General features: G+C 43.1%; 1 protein-coding gene across 2 annotated transcripts in view; it reads left to right on the top strand.

Annotated features, from left to right (window-relative positions):
• Window positions 1–11,442, top strand: part of ccdc125 (coiled-coil domain containing 125) — a 31,036-nt gene extending 19,594 nt beyond the window's left edge. Inside the window, exons 7-13 of one of the 2 annotated variants that reach the window (XR_014923198.1) lie at window positions 18–100; window positions 177–289; window positions 1,253–1,357; window positions 7,063–7,213; window positions 8,296–8,414; window positions 8,693–9,918; window positions 10,123–11,442. Coding sequence is in view for 1 of the 2 variants with exons in the window: in XM_085474298.1 (XP_085330424.1) it covers window positions 18–100; window positions 177–289; window positions 1,253–1,357; window positions 7,063–7,213; window positions 8,296–8,414; window positions 8,693–8,980 (859 nt within the window). In the remaining variant the exon portion in view is untranslated. Of the gene's footprint in view, window positions 1–17; window positions 101–176; window positions 290–1,252; window positions 1,358–7,062; window positions 7,214–8,295; window positions 8,415–8,692 lie in introns of both variants that reach the window. The other variant, XM_085474298.1, reaches the window with a different exon arrangement.
• Window positions 11,443–16,918: the final 5,476 nt, after the last annotated feature.

Below are 16,918 nucleotides of genomic sequence, written 5' to 3'. Positions count from 1 at the left end.
TGCTGCTTTATGATCAGAATGTCAGGTGAGAACAAGATTCTGACTGACAAGTTGCAGGAGATGGAGAGTGAGAGCCAGCAGCTCCGAGCAGAAAACTCTGGTAAATGAGTCCAACACATGTAGATGCTTGTATAAGTTATATGTGATGCAGAGGGTTAACGTGTGTCTGTCTGCAGCCTTGAAGCGACAGTACGTGGAACTTCTCTCCATGCTGAACGTGAAGGAGCAGAGAATTTACCAAGCCACCAAACCTCAGTACAGCCTGGACACCGAGTCAGGTGTTCTGGAGGTGAGAGACGATGGGGGAGGTCGCTGGGTGGGATAGCACGCTGTGATTCTCAGCAACACAAAAGCTGCTTAAAGCATTTGTGCTGATTTGAATGTTGTTATGGCTCATCTGCTTTCTAGCATTGACTCTTTGATGCAGGAAGTCACAAACCGATCAACATCAGCACAGCTTGACTCTCTTCCATGTACACTTCTGAAGCTCGTGTAAAAACAGCTTAATTTTGATCTGTAATCGTTCATTTAGGAACGGAACAAGAATTTACCCTACCAAAGAGCACAGCAGGGCCAGTAATAGGTAAGGGTTTGTACGCCTCAGCATCTACACCCAAATCTGTGAATGCAATGAGAACGAGGCGACGTAGGGTCGATGTCATAGATGTGTCTGCTAAGAATCTCGGTGACCTCGACCTCAAGGTCAAGCTATCTGAAAGGTTTGTGGATACAAAGACTCGAGAACGAGGTGATTTGAAATGATACCATAGGTGTGTCTACGAGGAGGGCGAGGGTCCACACCAAACATCATATCAGAAACAATAAGACCTTCACACTGTTTACCTGAAGCGTGTTTACTGATTGCATGTGTTGTTACACTGAAAGGTGAATGTGTTGTCATTTGTGTTGAACAGCTATGATGAAATAAAGTTTGTAGCCCCTCACTTAATGCTTTAAAGCAATAAATAAGATCAAATATAACAAGTAAGTCGTTATGTAGTGAATAATGATCAAATAACAAACAGTTTTGCAGTTATAAGTGTAACTGTAGCAGGAGACCACGCTACCACATACAACAGGTAACCAGGCTGCAGCTTCCAGGTGTTTCACTAAATAAGAGGAATACGTTATTAGATGCACAGCTGGTGTGTGATCACTCCCTGAACCACTCTGCCACAGCTGGGCAACACAGTTAATTATCATTAACTTGCACTTGTACTCAGTCGTATCCTTTCTAATCTCTGTTTTCCAGTTGACTGTACTGGGAGCCTGCCAGTGTGCGTTTGATACTGAACCGTGTCCATGTAGTCGGACTGCTGCTGCCAGCAGGAAGCAGTTGGTCCAGTTACAACAGGAGGTAAACGTCATGTAACTCTGTCACTGCACCAAGTTCCAACTTTTGTTCTATTCGGGTCAGTTATTATCATCTATGCATCGTTCAGTTTGATTCATGGATTTAAAAAATGTTGAATAATCAAAATATTGGTTTTGGAACTGGTTAAAAATATAACAACAGCTCGTGTCAGAACAAACGACCAGACATCCTCCAGCTTCTGTCTCCTGAGGGGCTCCAGGCAGGGATGCCCACTCTCCCCTTCACTGTTTGCAGTTTTTATCCAACCACTAGCAGCAGCAGTTAGACAGGCTGCAGTAATGAAGGGCATCAGATGCAAGAATGTAGAACATAAAGTCAGTCTCTGTGCAGATAATGTGTTGCTTTCACAAACCAATCTCTCTGAGATAGTCACGCTAATAAACTCTTTTTCAAGAGTTTCAGATTATTCAATAAACTGGTTAAAATCTGTAGTTCTTCCGTTGAATTGCTCCTTCCATAATTCTTCTTCTGCCCCACTGCAATCTGGAAATATTAAATACTTAGCTATTAATGTTTCTACTAAGCTTGCAGATTTAACTAAATTAAACCACATCCCAGTTCTAAAGAAAGTAGGAGACGATCTGGCTAGATGGAAATCTCTACCCATATCACTCATGGGAAGGGTCGCTGCAATAAAAATGATTATCTTGCCAAAAATAAATAAATAATTCTCACTGATCCTGAGTGAACCATCACCAGACTGGTTCAGATCTCTGGATTTGTCCATTTCTAAATTCCTTTGGAAAGATAAACCCGTGTATCAGATTAAAAACACTACAAAGGACCAAGGACAAAGGACTAGATCTGCCTAACTTTCAACAACACTTCTTAGCCCACAGGCTTCATCTCAGGATGGTTTAAACACACCCTCTTAGATGAGCCCTGGGCAGATGTAAAACTTTGCACTAATCCAGAGATTTCAGACCATTTATCAGCTCAAACATCAAACGACATGATGCTTTACAAGCATCAACATCAGCTCTTCTCTGACAGCATGGTGGGAGTTTGTAACAATGACGGAGTCTTCATGCAAACGCCTATCTGGAACAACCCTGACATACTACAGAACAATGATATGATAAACTCCCAGATTGGAGTTGTAAACCCCACCCCAACCAATCACAGCAGATGGCCCCGCCCCTCCCTGAGCCTGGTTCTGCTGGAGGTTTCTTCCTGTTAAAAGGGAGTTTTTCTTTCCCACTGTCACCAAAGTGCTGCTCATAGGGGGTCATATGATTGTTGGGTTTTTCTCTGTGTTATTGTAGGGTCTGCCAATATAAAGCACCTTGAGGTGACTGTTGTTGTGATTTGGCGCTGTGTAAATAAAACTGAATTGAAAATAAAGGAATTAAATACTTGGAACATATATTCAAAGGAACAGATATTATTCCGTTTGGCAGTAGTTATACAAAATGTGTTTAACAAGAAAAGACTTCAGAATATCAACTAATTAAATCTATAGTAAAAAAAGAAATTTAAGCCTGGTCAAGTCAAATTACAACTACCACCAAGTGCGGTATAATTCCTTAATTTCAAACCCCCTAAATTACTGTCTAACATATATAGGACACTCTATAAAATCAATGAATCAATATGCCCTCCTGTTGCAAATGGGAGGCGGATCTATCAGTCAGCTTAGACCAAAACTTCTGGTCTCAACATGTTTAAAACCTTTCAAGTGATTAGAAATCTACAATTACAATACGCAATACTACACAGAGTGCACCACACAGGTCAGCAGATGTTCAGCAGGGGTTTTACAACAACTGCTTACACTGTCAAAACAATATACATGACAATTGCATCCACGCTCTAGGTTCAGAGGTTTTGGTGAAGGATATGTGAAGACTTATCAGAGTGTCTGAAATGCAGCATTCCAGCCTCCCTTTTAGTTTGCTTATTGGGCAACTTATTATGTCCCTGTGGAGATGAATACAGTCCACATGGCTCTCACTGTCCTCATGACGGTCCTCATGAACTGGTGCACCAGGCCTCCCCCGGCACCTGATCCAACTCACCATCAGATAGTGATCAGTCGACAGCTCAACCCCTCTCTTCACCAGAGTGTCCTGCACACATGGTCGCAGCTCTGATGACACAATTACAAAGTCATTCAATCATGATGTTCATTATGGACAAACTGTAACAAAACGGCGCTCGGGTTCAGATCCAGGAGGCTGTCCAGGTCTCACTATCATCGCCCAGCGTTGAAGTCTCTCAGTATGACAGAGTCCCCAGGTGGAGCACCCTCAAGGACCCTCTCAAGGACCCTGCCCAGGGACTCCAAGAAGGCTGTGTACTCTGAACTGTCGTTTGGCGCACAAGCACAGACGACAGTCAGGACTCGTTCCCTGACCCAAAGGCGAGAGAACAAACCCTCTCATCCACTGGGAGAAACCCCAACATACAGGCAGCAAGCCGAGGGGATACTAGGATACCCACCCCACCGCCTCTCACAAAGGGCAACTCCTGACGGAGACAGAGTCCAGCTCCCCTCCAGCAGACTGGTTCCACAGCCCGAGGTGTGCTTGAGGTGAACCTGACGCTTTCTAGCCGGTACCTCTCAGCCTCACACACTAACTCCTTCCCCATCAGAGAGGTGCCACTCCATGTCCCAGTCGCTAGTTTTGGTAGTCGGGGATCAGCACCCCAGGGCCTCCACTCCTGGCTGATAAGGTAGCGATTCACGCTACCTTATCAGCCAGACCAGGGACCACGAGCTTCCCCAGTCCCCCAAACCCCTGACAGGCCATCACCCTCCTCCCCCTCCCTTTCTCCCTCCTCCCCACACCTGAAATTCACTGAGGAGATGATGGAGCGGTTCAGTGCTGGGCTCAGATCTACCCCCCGGCCCTTTTTGTCCCCCATAAACCCCCCACCAGAGCAGCCAAAGGTTCGTCATCGAGGCCCACCCTCAACAGAGCAATCGAAGTCACATTGCCCAGCCTCGCCCCCCTTAGTTCCTCCTTACCACCTTCATGCTCTGTCTCCGCAGTCTGATGTGTGATGTGTGGAGGGTCCGGGCTGTGAGGATTATGGCAGTGGTGACTTTTCCCAGGAGAAGCTGGGACCCTGTTTACTAGAAGGTTTTAAAATCTCTGTACTTTCAGGTGACAGGAGACATGTGGCCTGGTCAAAACACAGAGAGCTGCACTCTAAAAGATCTTTAAACATAGTAAACATACCTTGTGTGCCACAGACTGCTCCCAAACACGAGGGGACAAGTAATACCTCTAAAACACTTAAGTTGGCTTTATTAAACGTTAGATCTTTAGCTGGGAAAACATTTTTAATTAATGATTTAATCACTGAGCACAGCCTTGATTTTATGTTTTTAACTGAAACTTGGTTGGACCAAAGTAACAGTGGAGCTGTTCTCATCGAGACGACCCCTCCTAACTACAGTTTTATCAGTGAGGCCAGGGCGAGCAGGAGAGGAGGAGGGGTTGCTGTCTTATTTAATGAATCATTTCAATGTAAGCAGCTATCTCCTGGAAGTTTTCAGTCTTTTGAATATGTGGCTTTACAGCTGAAGGCCCCATCCAAAGTTGTGTTTCTTAATGTTTACAGGCCTCCCAAATACTGCACAGACTTTTTTAATGACCTCAGTGAACTGCTGTCTGTGATCTGTGTTGATTTCGACTGTGTAATTATTGTTGGGGATTTTAACATCCATGTTAAATCCAGAGCAGTTTCAGTGCTGTGGTTCTGTCTGAATACAGACAGAACCACAGCACTGAAACTGCTCTGACCAAAGTGTTTAATGACATATGTCTGAATACAGACAGTGGAAAAATGTCAGTCCTAGTTTTACTGGATCTCAGTGCAGCATTTGATACAGTTGACCACAACATATTACTCAAACGACTGGAGAACTGGACAGGTCTTTCAGGAACTGTACTAAACTGGTTCAAAACATACGTAGAAAACAGGAAATACTTTGTATCAATAGGTAACTTCACATCTGAGCAGACAAGTATCACATGTGGAGTTCCCCAAGGTTCCATCTTGGGACCCCTTCTGTTTAACATCTACATGCTCCCACTGGCACAGATTATAAAGAACAACAAAATAAACTATCACAGCTATGCAGATGACACACAAATATATATCACAATGTCACCAGGAGACCGAGGCCCTGTACAGGCTCTTGGTAAATGCATTGAGGAAATCAATGACTGGTTGTGCCACAATTTTCTCCAGCTAAACAAAAACAAAACTGAGGTAATAGTCTTTGGCGCCAAAGAAAAACGATTACAGGTCACCAGAGAACTTCAATCTATACATCTAAAAACCACAAACCAGGCGAGAAATTTGGGTGTAGTGATGGATGCAGACCTAAACTTAGAAAAACACATTAAGACAATAACAAAATCAGCTTACTATCACCTCAAGAATATTTCAAGGATTAAAGATCTGATGTCTCAACAGGACCTGGAAAAACTAGTCCATGCATTCATCTTTAGTAGGCTTGATTACTGTAACAGCATCTTTACAGGTCTACCTAAAAAATCAGTCAGACAACTACAGCTCATTCAGAACTCTGCTGCTCGAGTCCTCACTAAGACCAAAAAAGTGGACCACATCAGTCCAGCTCTGAGGTCTTTACACTGGCTGCCTGTCCGTCAGAGGATAGACTTTAAAGTTCTGATGCTGGCCTATAAAGCTCTGAATGGTTTAGGACCAAAATACATCAGTGACCTCCTGACCCAGTATGAACCTTCCAGATCCCTCAGGTCATCTGGATCCGGTCTTTTATCAGTTCCCAGAGTCAGAACCAGACACGGAGAAGCTGCATTCAGCTTTTATGCTCCTTATATCTGGAACAAACTCCCAGAAAGCCTCAGATCAGCTGAAACACTCAGTTTATTTAAATCCAGGTTGAAGACTCACCTGTTCTCAGCTGCATTTGAATAAAGCACCAAATCCACACTTTAAGCTTAAATTTCAAAACTTACATTTAACTACTGATTTTATCTACTGTTTTTTAATCAATTTTAAATCATGCTTTTTATTGTTTTTGTTTTTTAATGTCTCTGTAAAGCACTTTGAATCACCTTGCTGTTGAATTGTGCTATATAAATAAACTTGCCTTGCCTAATATACATATACAGAAGATCATTCAACAGCTACTGATTAAACTCAGATGAGTCATGAGTCTTAGCATACATCAAACCTAATAAATCAACATACAAACCACATTATTAACATGATCAGTCACCATATTATGACTCACACAAGGAGGTTTTTGTATTCCTGTGATTCCTGGTTGGTGGTTGGACAGCACGTCCCTGTCTTAAGAGGGCAGACCTGGCAACATATGACATTACTGGAGTTTAGCAAAGTCCAACATTTTCAAAAATTAGATCTCCCCTCATTGGTCTACTATCATTCAAACTTAAAGGAAGCCTTAATATTTAGGAACAGTCATCTCTTCTTATTCCAGAATTTGGTTTCCTTTCTCTTCTTACTCGCTTAAATATATTTGAATAAGATATTCTCCCCAGGACCCCTCAGAAGGGGGGCGTCCCAGTTTTTGTTTCATCTGTTGTCTTTATCGAGGTTTTCTCTTGAGTGTCAGTCATTAAGTAGTTCCTCTTGCACTCGGTGCACCGTGTTCAGGGTACATCTGTGTCCACTGTAATGTTTACCGTGGTGTGAAGCGTTAGTGTTTGTATGTTTTACAGCTGGATGCTCAGCGCTTAAGGAAAGAAGAGGCCTTGATGGTTGCAGATGCTTTTCGCATCGCCTTTGAACAACAGCTGAGGAAGCGAAGTGAGGAGTTCCTGCTCGTAGCCGAGGCCAATATTAAGAAATCAAATCACTCTAAAGCTGAAGGCAAGTCTGCTGTCAACATAACGTCCTACACTAACTGGATCGTTTGCTTTTGGACTGGTTCTGGGTCTTCTATAGCACCTTTCTACTCTTCTGAGCACTAAGAATTTTACACAACTTGTGCATTCACCCACTCACACACCAACTAACATTCACACGCATTCATCCTCCGATGGATGCATCGGAGAGCACTTTGGGGTTAGTATCTTGCCCAAGGATATTTGGCATGCAGACTAGGGGAAGCCAGGAATCGAACCACCAACCTTCTGATCAGTAGATGCCTGAGACTAGGGCTGGGCGATATGACCCAAAATTCATATCTCGATATTTTTTAGCTGGATGGCGATATAAGATATATCTCGATATATTTTTTTTAAAGCCATAAAGTAAGAACAAAAAGAGAGTTCTTAGTCAAAGCTGTGTCCCAGATGTCACACTTTTATTAACATAGAGCAGATGTACATAACATTTTCTCAAAAATAAATTATGAGCATTTATTAAATAATAATGCTCCATAAATAAAAGAAAACAATGTTGTTTTTGTGCATAACAAAAAGCTCACAATTATTAGGTGTTCACACAGCTGGTCAGAGAAACGACTCTCCCCCGACCCACACAGAATCAGCTGCAATAACTAAAGATACACATGGACTTGATTTATTATTTTAGGTGAAAAAATAAAAATAGTGCACAAATACTTAACAAGGTACTAAAGAAGTACAAAGACAAACACTGAAACCCCCTAAAAAGCTCAGAACAGAAGCTGCCACTGATGCGCCTCTCGTGGCAAAGCAAAAACTAACTTGTGTATTGAAGCCACGCAAATTTGACCTCCGTTCAAAATAAATGTCGATTTTTTCCGTGGAATAACTTTGGACAAATCAGACACAGTCACTGATGGAAGCAGTTTGTTTTAAGTGATAGTAATTATGCAGAGGACGGTGGACATTACGCTCACTTGTCTTCATTTGTCTGTTCGGACATCAAAGCTAAAGGAAGCTGGCACGGGAACGTTTGCACTGCGACAGTGAAAACGATGTAAACAAATCATGTTACAAATGCTTCTCAATCTGTTTTGTCTACAGGTGCCAACAAGAGTCCTTTAATAAGTGTAAGTAAGAGGCTGAAGGCATTGCTCCCCTCTGGTCTGGAGATGAAGATGCCTGATGAACATTTAGAGACTCTCTACAAGCTGCTGGACTTGGTTAGTATCTCGTCTAAGATCTTGAAAGAGATCGAGGCCCCACCGCTGCTCAGCTTCTTCTGCAAAAATATTTCTCTGTGATAGAACGGTTTCATCAAGAAATGTTAATTTATAGAAAAACTCCGAAAATTTAAATACAAATGCTCGTCTGTAACCTGACAACGAAAGAAGTCCACTAGTGACCAACCGTCTGCAACAAAGTGATGTGCAACAAGCTCTGTGGGTGGGCCTTTGTAACAAATGTTATTTGACTTTTAATACTGTGTTTTCTGGTGTAGCTGAACGACAAGGAGGAGGCCCTGGCCCACCAGAGGAAGGTGAGCATCATGCTAGCCCACAGCGCTGAGGAGCTGCAGAGACAGTTGCATATGGGTTCCAGTTGCCAGCTGCAGGACCCACCAGAACCCAGGATTCAACAGAAGCAACCCCAAGCTCCACTGGAGAACCAGAGCCAGTCTCAGAAAACATCTGAGACATCAGAACCTGAGGTTGAAGTGTCATCAGAGTGCAAACTCCACAGTCCACCACAGCTCTCTGAGTCCAGGACAGAATCAGAGGGTGTGTGAGGCTCATCAAAGACTAGCAGTAAGGTACTGGCTAATTACAGGAGCTGCAGCCAGTTATCGTCCTGATCTCCCCACATGAGGAAATACACTGAGGGTTCTGTCTGAGCACTCGGGCTTTACTCTGAAGTCCCAAACTGTGACAGGTTCATTTGTGACCTGTCCAGAGTATACCCCAGTCCTATCATGGCTGGAGATGCATTATATGTTGCATTGCATGTTCATCCAATATTATAATTTTATCTTAGTCTGTAAAATCAATTGCTTACACAACACATAACACAACATCAGCTCTTTGCAAGCATTTGAAACCAAGGCTAGCGACGGCCCAGAGTGGCGTTAATGTCTCCTAAGCAAAGCTCTGCCATCCCAGCCAGGCAGGCCGTCTGATTATCAACCTGCCTGTTATGCAGTCAGCCTCATAGAGCTGAGATAGACAAAAGTACTGGGCTACCTCGTTGCCTTTGAATTCAGGTGTTTAATTCCAGATCTTAGCCACGCCCTCTGCCTTTATATTTCATCCTAGAGTCTTTCTCACTGAATTTGAGGGTGATACTGTAAGGTTTGATCCATGATCAAAAATTTCTTCCTCCTAAATGGTCTCTAATCAGCTGTGAGTTGTGTAATTGCAGAGTGAAAGTGGAACCACACAGTCATGAAATGACAGCATGCAGGAAGTTACAGAGCAGGTTCAGCGAGTGCTGCGATGCCCACTGTGTAAGCGTTGCTGTGTCAGTGACGCGTGAGCTCTCCTGGCATGCATATGAACAACATGCAGGAGTGTATGCAGCTGCTGTAGGTGTGACACGTAGGCTCTGGGGCCATCGTGGCTCAAGAGTTGGCAGTTCGTCTTGTAACCGGAAGGTTGCCGGTTTGAGCCCCGGCTCGGACAGTCTCGGTCGTTGTGTCCTTGGGCGAGACACTTCACCTGCCGCCTGCTGGTAGGTGAATGTGAGAGTGAATGAATAGTGGAATTGTACAGCGCTTTAAGGGACCTCGAAAAGCGGCATATAAATGCAATCATTATTATTATTATTATTATTATTATTATTATTATTATTATTATTATTCTTGTACTGTTGTCCACGTTGCATCTGTGCAGATTCTAAAGCATGCTGTGGCTTCTCCTCTGCTCACACACAAAGGTCAGCTGGGAAACACTGGGTCCTGCTATGATGTTATTTTGACACTCACCACCTACTTAAGCATTGTTGTACAGACCATGTATCAACAAGCTTGAGTGTTGGCTTGGCTTCCAAAGTCCCCACGTCCCGATCCAGTCGAGCTACAGATCAGGGATCGAGTCCATGCCTCGACAGGACAGGCAGCTACAGAGAGGCACCAACACAATATGAGGCAGGTGGTTCAAACCTGACCAGTGTAGGTTAAAGCACTGAGAACAAACAAGGAAAATGAACATACATGAAAACTCGATTATGATCTGGACTTTGGCTGATTCCTACAATCGAAAACACGTGTTTGGGTTGCTGGATCAGCTGTTCAGGTGAAGGACAGGTTTGTTTTTAAGCTGGAAGATGACATCTGTCGTTTAACCTGAAACTGCAGCTCAGGAAGTAACCAGCAGAGGGCAGTGTTTGTGTGTGCGTCTGTGCGTTCATGGCTGTGGTACCTGCAGCTTCCAGCTTTGTGTCACTGAGCTAACACTGTGTTATTGACATCTCTGTTCATCTTTACAAAATATCAGTACTGTAACCCTGAGATATCGACATTACAGTTTAATTTAATGCAAAGAGACGATCGTTTATGGTGGATTTCAAACTAAAAACAGTCAAAATGTTTTTATTATAGTTTCCAAAAATGATAAGTGAACCATGTGATACTCAACCACAGATGTTTGTTCCTGACAGCATGAACATGTCGTTTAGTTCCTCATCAAGGTGCCACATACTTTGAGGTACCCGTCACTACACCCGAATAACAGCTGACTCTGCCCGTTTCATTGGTTTTTACATTTATATTTACACCAAAGGAAAGACGAGTTACAGCCCTGCATTTCTCAAACTGCTTCACTGATTCCTCATTTTTGCTGATAACGACTTGCACATAGTTCAGTATACACCAGTGCAAACTGACTTTGTGGATTTTAACCATTGAAACATGTGAAGTTGACTGTTTTTACATTTGTATGAAGTATACATGTCTTCACAAAGAGCGCGGTGGAGTGATTTTCAGCTTTGAAATTAATTACTGTTAAAGTAAAACTTTGAAGGATTGGAGAGCGAGCAGTGAAACCTGTAATCTCCAAATCTGTATTAAAATGATTTGAACAGAGAAAGAATCAGAGAAGTACAAAAAAAGAGCTTTCAGGGGTTAAAACTCTGATACGAACCTCGTGCAAAAGATGTTATATGTATAAATATATGCATGTGTGTGTCTCTCTGAGACGTTCACAGCACATCTTGTTTGTGTACAAAGTAAATCAATAAAATAAATGTTTTTCTTGACTCTTTGCTCGAAGTTCCAGCTGCTGCTTCAGCAAATGAAGCCAATAAGACAAATGTCAGTCATCACAGTTCACCAGTGACACCAGTGACTGGATTCTTTAATCAGCCTGTGACTACTTCCTGAAGTGATAGCTAGCATCTGAACTCTGTACTGTGTCATTTCCACCTCCTGTGTCTGCCCCATTAGCTTCAGATAATGGCCAAGCTTTCCACACAGGCTGGCCCACAGCCTTGGAGCGCTCAGCATCACTGATTGCAGGCATTCTGGGAATTGGACTGACAGCAACCAAATAAATGGAATGAGAACTGAATTGCAATAGGAGGTAATGCTATGGAACAAACACGCTGTAAAATGACAACTTCTAAGTGAAAGGAAATCAGCATGTTGCAACATTTAGTCATTATTATTTCTATTTATTCATTTATTTGTAACTGAAAACATCCAGGACAAAACAAAAACACCCTGTTTAAAAAACAACTGTGAAAATGATCATGTCACTTCATTTTATCCTCCACTGAACCATCTGCTGCACACTGACAACGTTTCCCTTTGAAATGAACCAAGTTCATTTTTTAAAATTCTTTCATTGGTCCTTCAGGTAAGAATCTCATTTCTAACCGAGACCTGACATCATGGCAGCAAAGCTCAAACACACTTGCACCACATAACTACTCTGCACAAACATGTGACACAATAACAGATCATTAACAGAAACATCCACGCTGACTAACAGAGTTCTTCCTCGTTCCTTTACGGTGGACTTAAACTCCCCCACAGTAACACTGTCCAGGAAACAGCGCATCTAAAAGCCTTTTTCCTCGTTCTGTTCAGATTTTTGGGACAGTCAGTTGTATGATACGATTTTACACATATAAACACGCGAACACGTTACTTTTACATTTTAAAGTAAGTATTAGTTCATCATATTATCAAGTATACAGAATTATTGCAGTAACAGTTACTGACGTGGGTCCTGTTGCACTGGGCCCATATTTGTGATGTGACTGAAACTATGAGTGTTTCTCCACACGTCCACATTTTTAATAGACTCATGGATCGAAGGTCGTGGCTGCATTTAAACATGTTGCTAATCCTTCTGAATCTAACATCCCAGATGCCCCATTCTGGAGGTGGATTCCTGGATTAAAATGACTTTTGTCGTGTATTTGTGAGCAATGAACTTTCCCGTACTGACAGGCCGTGGCTGTGGGTCGCAGAGCCAGCCTCCTGCCCTCCTCTGCACGGGAACAAAAGCAGAGATGCAGTCAGGAGCTTTATGGGCCGCCTGCATCCCCAGGGCACTGTATGTGGGGCACCCCGAGCCTCCAGGACTTTCATGTTTTGCACTTTGTAAAATATTGACACTCCCTGGGCTTTCAAAACTGCACCATTGATTGGCGCTTAAGCCTCGCAGCTGGACTCTGACCAAAGCTGCTTCGTATTATTGGCGTGATTAATTAAAAAGAAAATGGTTTTAGCATGGCTGGATACACAGACGGGCTGCAGCCGCGACATGGTGGGACATGGCATTACATACAGACGCGTTTGCTCGCATGCACACGCATGAGCGGCGTACTGCGATGGCTGAAGGGTGAGGGGAGGTGTATGAAACACATTAACCCACAATGCACTGCTGAGTTTTGACAGATCCCTGCTTCAGGGCTGCTGAATTCATGAGCCATTACTCCTTCTCCTAGTTGGTGCATTATGTTCCATGTCATCTGCTATTAGTGGTGCAGTGACTGACATCCATTGAGAAAGCCGGTGCTTTCTGACACTGGCCAGCTGATGGGGCCAGCGTGGTGTTCTTGGGCTACGATGAAGCCACATTGTTGTTTTGTTTCCAGGCCTCCCTCTTTTTCTTGCTCATCCAGTTGCATTCATGCCTGCAGTAATCAGGACAATATTGCATCCTCCACAACGTCAAAGCAGCTATTGTGGTGCACAGTGAGCTCCAGCTGGCCTGCTTTACTCTTTTAGGGTACAGTGAGCTGGGGTTACCACCTTACATTAGACTGTTCATGTCACGCAAGCTGTGATGTGGAGTTGATGTTTTTAAGGACAAAAATCCTGAAGCCTTTAAATTATTAGAAATTCAGCAAATATAAGAAATAAGTCTGTATTTACCATCTGTTTGCTCCTTTTCTGTGTATATAAGCAAACTGCATATGCTGTAGTATCTAATATCTCTGCCTTAACAACTGTGATGTGTATGAAACTGGGCCATGATCTCAGGAAGTATGCTGACTTCCTGTTTCAAATGCAATCTGACTGTATTGTAATTGTGACCATCACAGATACAGGAGTATATCTGAGTAACCCCCCCACCCCCACCACCTATTAGCCCACAGTCTAAATAGGCCTAAAAGGTTATGATGGAATTCGTCCCTGCCTGTTGTTGTTTACGCACTTCTTAGCGAAGGTCAGTGTATTGACCAATCTGGATATGGGGCAAGCATGACAAAACGCTGACATATAATCTGTGTGGCCTTGATGCTCCATTAAATGATCGATTCAGCTGGTTTGGGCTGGGGTGGGTGGGGGGGGGGGGGGGTAACCAGGGACTATGAAAGGTCAGTAACTGTTAGTTCATTGCTGGAGTGATTAATAAATCAATAGGAACAGCAGAGAGGTCCAGTAAATAAAACAGTTCCACCGAGTCCTGACCTCTCTGCAAACGGATGAATGAGGTGAGGGTGTGTCTACCAAAAGACCCCCCCTCTCTGAACCCCCATACATACTGCTGACTGCTGCTGCTATAGAAACAGATGAATATTATACTAATATTCATTATTTTAATATTATAGTCATATTCACATTATACTAATCTTTAGTATACTAACGATCTGTTACATTAGACAGTCATGCATGTTCTGGTTACATTAGTTGTATTTGTTTCTCTTTTTTTGTGAAATAATCTCTACTTTTACAGGATTTGTTTCTGGTGTATTTTGTTGATGATGTTATCCTTAGAAAAGTACATAAACTTCCCTCCTGACAGACAAATAAGCTAACCCCGAGGTTATTTATTATTTATTATTATCCAGACTTTGTCTGAATTAAGCAACACAGACTACAGCAGGGGGAGCCAGGACAAAAGGTCAGGGGGGAGATGTCGTAACCCCCACACAAGATTGGTACCACACTGGGTACCCACTTAATGTCTGCTGGGAGATGTGAACGCAGTATTATGGACAATATCTACTGCGACCATCACTGAACCAACCAGCTGATCTACAGCACGGCAGCAGTGACCAGGGAGATGCTACAAGATGAGCAGTAGCCTCCATGGAGAAGGAGGCTAGAGGCCAAGATGAGGGCAGCTGTAAGCTGTCCACACCTGAGGCCAAAGAGCCACAGCCTCGGTCAGCTGCTGGAGGAGGCAGGGAGAGAATAAACCAGCTGTTCTCCACAGAACCAGCCAAGGTGTAACCTCAGTGACGGGGGAACAACACGAGAACATGACCTGTAGTGTATGTGCTGATGGTGTGTGTGTGCATACACTCTGTACATACAGCAGAGATGTTTGTGCTTGTCTGTCACGGATTCACGTAACTTAGTGTTGTTAAACTGTTGTTATGAACAACATCGATAAAACAAACAACATCAGTAAAAGCCGACATGTATGCAGTCATGATGTGTTGTTATGAACATCTGGATGAGATTATTTAATTGAGCTAAAGTCGATAATCTCTCCCACACACACGCACACACGCACGCGCACGCACGCACGCACAGACACACACGCGCGCGCACGCACACACACGCACGCACAGACACACACGCGCACGCACACACGCGCACGCACACACAGACACACACACGCACGCACAGACGCACACACACACGCACGCACACACACGCACGCACACGCACGCGCGCACACACGCACACACACACGCACACACACACACACACGCATGCTCTGTTGGTTATTCTTTTAATGGACTTCCAGGTTGTTTGTGATTGGTCAGTACCTTCCTTGGCATATCCTGCTGTTGATGTTTTCAGGCAAGAAAACTAATAAACAGTAATTAGAGAAAGCGAGTGCACGCGTACACAGGGAGGCTGCAGTTTATGTTCATGCTGTTTGTTCATCAGCAAATTGCTCACCTTTGCAGGCAATGCTGCACTAACACATTTAAGCGACAGGGGGCAGTAGCGCCCCATGCCTGGGGTGTGCTGTAGCCCTGCGTGTGAGAGAAAAGAAATGGTTGCCACATGTTTCTCGTCTAATGCACTGGAGGATGTTTGAGTGGATTTCAAACATTTCCCTCGGAGGCATCTCTCTTGAATTTTCTCCATGTAGGAAGAAGATGAAATGCAGCAGCTTCTGTGGTAATGACTGGAACACACACACACACACACAGCTATACATAACAATTAGTTTCTCTAATATTTTTAAATTCTGGGTTTTTTGTTTTGTACTTGTTTCCTTTTTATTTTCTCAGCAACCAGTGTCACGAAGAATAACAGCTTCATATTTACAGAGTGTAATTAAATCTGCATTTGTGACACACGACAAACAAGCTGCAGACAATATTATTTAAATGTCCTTTGACTCTAAAACACAGGCTGATCTATTGTTCACAGCTCAAATGAACTGTGTCTGCTTTAAAGACTTGAAACTGGGACGAACACGTACGAGTCTTTAAATGAAGCTGAAGGTTCATTTAACTAATTAGGTTGTTGTTTTTTAAACATTAAGAAGCTGGTTGGTTGGACAGCTTCCAGAAAGCTTCAGTCCTGAGCAGCAGAGTCGCAGTGCTTCTTCTACTATAGCACTTTACTAAAAGCAGCTAAAACACAGGTAAACATAAAGGTCAGCTGTGATTTACTGGATCTGACTCTGAAAGCACACATCAAGGTTTCACTATTATCACTTGTAAACATGACTAGCAAACAGTGCTGTAGGCTGAAAGAAACCTCTGTCACTGATTCAATGGTGATAATTGACGCGTAGCAACATTTGGGTCCTTGAAGAATAATTTTGATAATAAATAATACGTGAAATATGCACACAGAGCATGTGTGTACAGTTTAATGTTGGAATAAATACCAGAAGCAACATGCAAAAAGCAAAGTACATAATGTCAGTTGGTTTCTAAAGGTGTCTAACCGCTGTGCTCCAATATTTGTACACAGCACATCGATTTTAAATATAATGTAAAAGTGATTATTTGACACAAATGCAGTTGAACTGGGAATCCTATAAGATTTGTATATTTAATATTCAAATGGATTTAACCACATTCAAACTGATCACATACTGAAGCATACCTGCTAAAATGAAATGTAAATAAAATAAAGGAGCATATGCGACTGGTGTTCACCAGTGTCTGAAGATTAAGATTAAACTGAAATGACAAGTTAGTTGAGCCGGTCTAAAATCCTGTCTCCATGTGACATGAATGAATTTTCCAGCTGAGTGAACGCCATTATTGATCCCACACGGAGACACTTCTAGAACTGTGC

This window comes from Copadichromis virginalis, linkage group LG12, assembly GCF_057382275.1.
Source record: "Copadichromis virginalis isolate Kocher_CV1m ecotype Utaka linkage group LG12, C_Virginalis_male_GT1.1, whole genome shotgun sequence".
NCBI lineage: Eukaryota > Metazoa > Chordata > Actinopteri > Cichliformes > Cichlidae > Copadichromis > Copadichromis virginalis.
This window is presented reverse-complemented; position numbering and strand designations above follow the sequence as displayed.